General features: G+C 37.1%; 1 protein-coding gene across 7 annotated transcripts; it reads left to right on the top strand.

Annotated features, from left to right (window-relative positions):
* The first annotated feature begins 540 nt into the window (after positions 1-540).
* LOC147860916 (uncharacterized) lies at positions 541-6,030 on the top strand. Of its 7 annotated transcripts, none has more exons than XM_087323497.1 (10): positions 541-675; positions 1,468-1,611; positions 1,888-3,160; positions 3,287-3,373; positions 3,502-3,567; positions 3,656-3,721; positions 3,828-3,927; positions 4,281-4,432; positions 5,071-5,163; positions 5,336-6,030. In XM_087323497.1, the coding sequence occupies exons 2-9, from the start codon at positions 1,475-1,477 to the stop codon at positions 5,122-5,124; spliced, it is 1,935 nt and encodes a 644-aa protein (XP_087179623.1). In that variant the 5' UTR covers positions 541-675; positions 1,468-1,474; the 3' UTR covers positions 5,125-5,163; positions 5,336-6,030. The 7 variants fall into 7 exon arrangements, 3 of the variants coding, with proteins under 3 accessions (XP_087179623.1, XP_087179624.1, XP_087179625.1); XM_087323498.1 differs by having other exon boundaries at positions 5,316-6,030; XR_015530110.1 differs by lacking the exon at positions 4,281-4,432.
* Positions 6,031-6,254: the final 224 nt, after the last annotated feature.

Raw genomic sequence — 6,254 nt, 5'->3', positions numbered from 1 at the left:
CAGTGGCATCTAGTGAAGAAGTGAGAAAATTGGGTTTCGAACCCAAGACGTAGTGCTAGTAGTGTAACAACTTATCACTAGGATAAGCTAATTACAAAAAAAATAGAGAGAAAGAGAGTCATTCGAGTGAGAAGGGAAAACTCTAGGAAGCCGAACACAAAGTTGTTAAGTTGGGGAAGAACTTGAGCCATATGGAAGGTAGAGCATGAGGGGAGTTACATACTTACTTTCTCGACCAAAGATGGAGATGGAGATGGAGATGAATCTTGACATGACATGACTCGACACAACTACACATCTGCAAATCTATCTGAACAATGGATCCCCATCACATTGGTAGTAAAAGTGATGAATTCATGATCATCATGGGAGGGGGGGGAATAGTAATACATACATTATTACATATATAAAAACAAAAAACAGAGATCAGATATGTAGATAAGGGGGATGAATAATATATCAAACAAAAAACAGAGATCAGATACATAGATTGTGTGTGTCTCCTCCTTCCCTCCCTATTTTAGAATGATCAATAAGTGCCTTTAGTAACATTTCTTCATTTGGATTCCTTGAAGAAGAAAAACAAAAGACATATACTCTCTCTCTCTCTCTCTCTCTCTATCCCTTCATCATGGCATCTAGTCATTTCCTGCATCCTTAACCTCTTCCTCTGAGGTAAGAAACTCCCTTTCATCTTCTTCTTCTTCTTCTTCTTCCCTTTTATTCCCCCTATTGAAGTTACAATGGGATCAAATGCGCTGCATATGCATAATAATCTATTCCATAGCTCAACTTTCCTTCTTTGTGGAGAAAACGGAGAACAAGAACATGATCCGTGGTATCTCTCCATTTCTGCTGCTTGTATAACCCGGGAGAAAAAGAATCACATATATGTTAGTCTAAAGTCTGGTTTGTGTGCCCTTAATTGGGCTGATCTTATTTCTTTCTTTGATTACTCGTCTTTTGGGGTTCTCCTGTGGAAGGATTATCTAAGATCTGCAGAGTTTCTTCTCTCTGGTTCTCTTTGTGAATGCTATGTCTAAGATCTACATAGTTGTGAGCTTCTCCTTATTGGGTTTCTTTGGTTGACATCTGCAGAGTTCTTTCTTTGCTTGCTATGTATATCCTTTTGGGTTTCTTTTATTATCCAAATATTGATCATTTCTATGACTTGCTTGCTTGGGTTTCCTTTGAGGAATACATGCGTAAATCTGCGTTGCTTTCTCTAAACTCGTCATATAATAGATCGTCTTTATGAGGATATGTGTAAATTTCTATAGCTCCGTCTAGTCTATTAAGTCCACTTTTTGGGTTTTTTTGTTCCAAACAAACGACCCATTTGCAGAGAGCATGACTTATTGTGAAAATAACTTCTTGGCAATGCTTTTGGGGCTACTTATTGTCTAAATAACTTCTTGGCTCTCCATTTGGGGTTTTTGTTCTTCTAATCTTTTAACCTGTTTGCAGAAAGAGCATGAGCTGTTGTCATCCAAGCTGGGATGGAAACATAGGAGGTTGTTTGATGGTATACACAAACACAGATCTTCATTGCTTCCAAAACCCCCTTCATAATCGTAACATGTCTCTTCAGAAGCGCGCTATTGGCCATATGTAAGGTTATTTGATTTGTTTTTGTTTCCTTTCTTTAGTTTAAAGCGCCAATCGTAAGCATTAGAATAATAGGCAAAAAACCCCTAACTTGTTGGGTATTTAAAATTGCCAGATAACCTACTGTTGGAAGTAGTTAAGGATGTACTGCTTGGGGGTATTTTTGTAATTGTTTAAAGCTGAGGGGCATTCTGGTAAGTACCCAACAAGTCAGGTGTATTTAGGTGTTATTTTACACATTGCATGGCTCATTTTGCTTACATATCTGGTGTGGGGTAGGCCCAGAGATTATGCCTCTAAAGTATTGAAGCAAACAACCACAGTGCAAAGGGTAGTTGATTATCCCATGGAGAAAGAAAAGGAAGAAGAAGAAGAAGTGGATTGCCACTCCGTTCCGGCCCTTGATGTTCCATTATTAATCACAGGTAATATGTCTTTCCATGATGATGAGATGATGTCATGGTTGATGTATCCATCCGATGGTACATTTGATCGGCCATATGGTTCTGACCTTTTCGGGGACCTTATCAACCCTCATTTGCACCTGGTGAAGGATGTATTCATTCATCAAACCATGAAAGAATCAGAGATGAAGACAAACAGTGATGATTCAGTAAGAGTTGATATCGTTGGCTATGAATCAGAGAAGACATGTGATGACTTGAAGAGAGTTTATCCGAGCTGTGGCTCACACAAACCAAATGATGATTTGAAGGAAGTCAATATAGATGGCCATGAATCAGAGAAAGCAAATGATGACTCGAAGAGATTCTCTCTCAAAGTCCATGGGTTGGACAATACATGTGAGTCTTCAAAGAAACTCAACCTTAATGATGATGAATCAGAGAAAACAAGTGATGATTCAAAGAGACTTGATCTTTATGGTTGTGGATTATCGACTCATATGGTGAACTCAATGGAGCCTTCATTAAGAAATAAAAAGGTGCTGGGTTCTAACCCTCGTCAATTAGAGGAAAAGAGAATACCATCACTCCACCCTTGTGAGGAACAAAATGAAGAGATACATTACAAGTTTCCCCTCTTCTCACGTGCGGTGGCTGCAACACGAGACAGCCTGAGGATTCTCGGTGCCGAAAGTGGTCCTACTAACATCGAGAGAGCCAGAAAACCTCTTTCAAGGGATCTAATCTTGTCAAGTGAAGTGTCTTCTTCTATTCATTGTTCATGTCCTGATACAAATGTTCAGCTGTCTGAAGCTAAGAAAACGTTAGAAGAAAGCAATACTAGGTGTTTAAACTCATCTTTAGCGAATAATCACCCTGATCAAGTCACTCCCAACCCTGATCAAGTCACTTCCAAAGGTAAGGAATCATCAATGGGTCATAGTTCTGAAGGACTGAGGATAAATCGGATGGCTGAATGTGAACAAAATCCAAGCATCAAGAGTGATAGAGCAGATCAAATATCTTGCTGTACCACTGTTCTCTCTGAGTGTGGGACAGGGATGGTAGATATGATATCATCTCCGTCAATGATATCAGCCTCCATTAATCCAAGTCCTACAAGAATTTGCAGCAATGAAGAATCCCAGGTCTTGACATTTTGACTTGTTTCAAATCTTGTTTTAAATGTGGTTATGAACCTTTTTTTCTTACCCCGTAAACTAATCTATATTCATTCAAAGTTATTGAAAAGGTTATTTTTTGAATTTGTGTAGGATGTAGAGGATGTAATAACAATAAAAAATCCTCCATCTCATCTAAAGAGGAGTAGAGCTGCAGAGACCCACAACGAATCAGAGAAAGTGAGTGATTATCTGTGGACTTGTATCCGCAAAGATTTGTGATGTTTGACTCATGTTAATGCAGAGTAAAGATTGTAAAGATGGCAGGAGTTGTATTGAATGTCTCACTATGATGTTTGGATATGCAGAGACGTCGGGATAGGATCAATGTAAAGCTAAAGGCTCTGCAAGATTTGATACCAAACTCAACCAAGGTATAATCAATGCTCTTGTTATCTGAATCCTAAGTTATTCCATCATTTCTTTTTGTTAGTTAATGATTATTATTCCTTCTCTTCATAGACTGACAAGGCATCCATACTAGATGATGCTATACAATATCTCAAGATGCTTCAAGCACAAGTGCAGGTATTTGATTGCTGCTGCAAAAGAGAATTTTTCAGTTACCTACAGAAGAAAATCATCAAAAAAATAAAAACAAAATCTTATTTTGTGATCTATTTGGTATGCACAGCTTATGAGTACGAGATCAAACTTTGTCTTTCCTCCGGTAATGATGTCAGCCGGATTACAATGTGTTCCCATGCAAGGAATATCAACATTGCCACAAATAGGTATGGGATTAGAACCATGTCCCATTACACATTTGATTTCTGTCAAACTGTCTGATTACTATAGTGTCACACACCTGTTTGTTTTCATGATTTGAATTGAATTAGTCAGTTTATTCTCTCTAAAGCTATTAAATAACCATAAAAGTTGGATTATCATGGGTATTAATAATTGTGGGAGTTATGTAAAGAATTCAAAATCTCTAAACCTGTGAAACTTTGAATTTTAATCTCGTTTTCTTTTTCATATCCGAATATGATTGTATGTGGGACTAGTATTTAAAGGCATTTAGTAATTTTCTTTCATAATTCTATTTAATCTTAGCGTGACATGTGGCTCATATGCATGGGCATAGGAGTCAGAGACATGATCGTTCCTCATCAACCTGTCATTCAATTGTGTCCGATGCCACCATGGCAGCCCCTTCAAGCATATCATGGAACACAAATAGTGCATGCGTTGAGTCCAATTGTTCAAGCTCCACCGTGTTATTTACCAACATCAATGGTATATACTGAGCCTACATTGTGTCTGTATAGATATGTATATATGCATGGTATATTTATATGTATATGCACATTTATATGTACATACTATATATATATATGTATGTATGTATGTATGTATGTATGTGGATACATATTACATCTATGAAATGAAATCTGACAGTGAAGTACCACCATGGGTGAGGACAGGTTAGGGTAATAACAGGGGATGATGATGATACTTCACATCCACGGAATGCCAGAAACATGACCCATGGGACTAGGAAAAATGTACAAAGTATTATTCCTACAACCATATGATAAGCAAGGTTACAAACTAAACCAACCAAAAAGCAAGCAAAAAAGACTGAAACATACTAGGGGCAGGGATATCCAGAGAAGTCGATCAATGAGATCCCTACACTGTATATTATTGGGTTACATGCTCACATTTCTTAGGATTGGGTGGGGGTACAGAGCCTATCATGATCATCCTAAATGCTAACAATTCATATATGTGTATATGTATGCTTATATAGATAGATGTGTATGCTCTATGTTATACAAAACACATTCTGTTATGTCTTTTATCTTGTATCATGATTAGAACATTTAAGCCTTGTTTTATTAATTTCTCAAATTTGTCTCCGTTTTTTGCAGCCCACACAGTTTGAAATGCAGAGGAATATGAGGAACAATGTGTCGATGCAGTGAAAGAAGATCTAAAGAGAGCATATGATTATACCTAATAAGGTTAGCAACTTAAACCACTTAATAAGAATTGCTTTCCGCTAGTTATCTTTTCTGGAATCCATGGAATCCAGACTTTATCTAAATCGAGTTGTATCACATAGATCAAACTCAAATATTGACTGAATTGGTTGTTGCATTCCCCTTTTTTCTAGCTTTCCTTGATCGACATTAGTGATCTCAAGTCCAATTTAGGCGCGTGGAAAGCAAGCATGATTTGGTAAAGGCATTATTGTGTGAATGTGAAAAGAAGAACATTTAACAAGTAATTACGCAAAAAGGTGCGGCAAATTAGCCTAGATGGGCAAGTAAGCCAGGCAAGATCAATAAACTGTAACAACAAAAACAAGAGCACAAACATTTTTACACAATGTCAGCCAGGTTTATCAGAAAGTTGTGAAAGAAGTTTGTGTGATGTGGCATGTGGAATATATATGATCAAATCCAAACATGTAATACTTCAAAAAATATTAGATTTCCTGATTCAGTTATGAGATCCAAGCTCGGTCGCCATGGAAACTGATGGAATGACACTTTCTACCATGTAAAGATGCATTCTTCAATGCAAATAGACTACCCGATTTAGTTATGAGATCCAAGCTTGGTCATGCAAAGATAAGAGGATGGAAAGAAAGACTCGAAGATTCAGTTCCTAGCTTGAAGTGAGTCAAGCATGATTAATGAAGGTACTAACACAAATTACTGTAGTACAAACATTTTTTCACAATGTTTCTTGTGTATGAGTGTTGAGGTTGCTCCTTTGGTCAACCATACTTTCAAAAGAAAGTTACATTATGTACCATATGGATCAAATGCTTGAATCCAATTATTTAAATATTTAAATGGAAATTAACCAACTCAATTTTGACATCCAAGGTAAGATTTGTTTAATACAAAGTATATAGAAATATGAAAGAAACTTTTAACTCCATGTTGTGTAGACGTGTTGAGTACTTGGAGAATTTGAGCAAGAGCAATAAAGGTAACAACGAAAACAAACGGATGTCTCCTCAGTTTCAATGGTGATGTTGCTACTCCAGTCAATCAAATGTTCAGAAACGGAACTGCTTTATGTGCCGTATGGGATGTGTTGT

Source organism: Azolla caroliniana, unplaced genomic scaffold, assembly GCF_043228905.1.
Source record: "Azolla caroliniana isolate FFs.n. ecotype wild unplaced genomic scaffold, voAzoCaro1.0.p SCAF_8, whole genome shotgun sequence".
In the NCBI taxonomy this organism is placed as follows: Eukaryota; Viridiplantae; Streptophyta; class Polypodiopsida; order Salviniales; family Salviniaceae; genus Azolla; species Azolla caroliniana.
The sequence above is the reverse complement of the archived record's forward strand: the minus strand, read 5'-3'. Positions and strand labels throughout refer to the sequence as shown.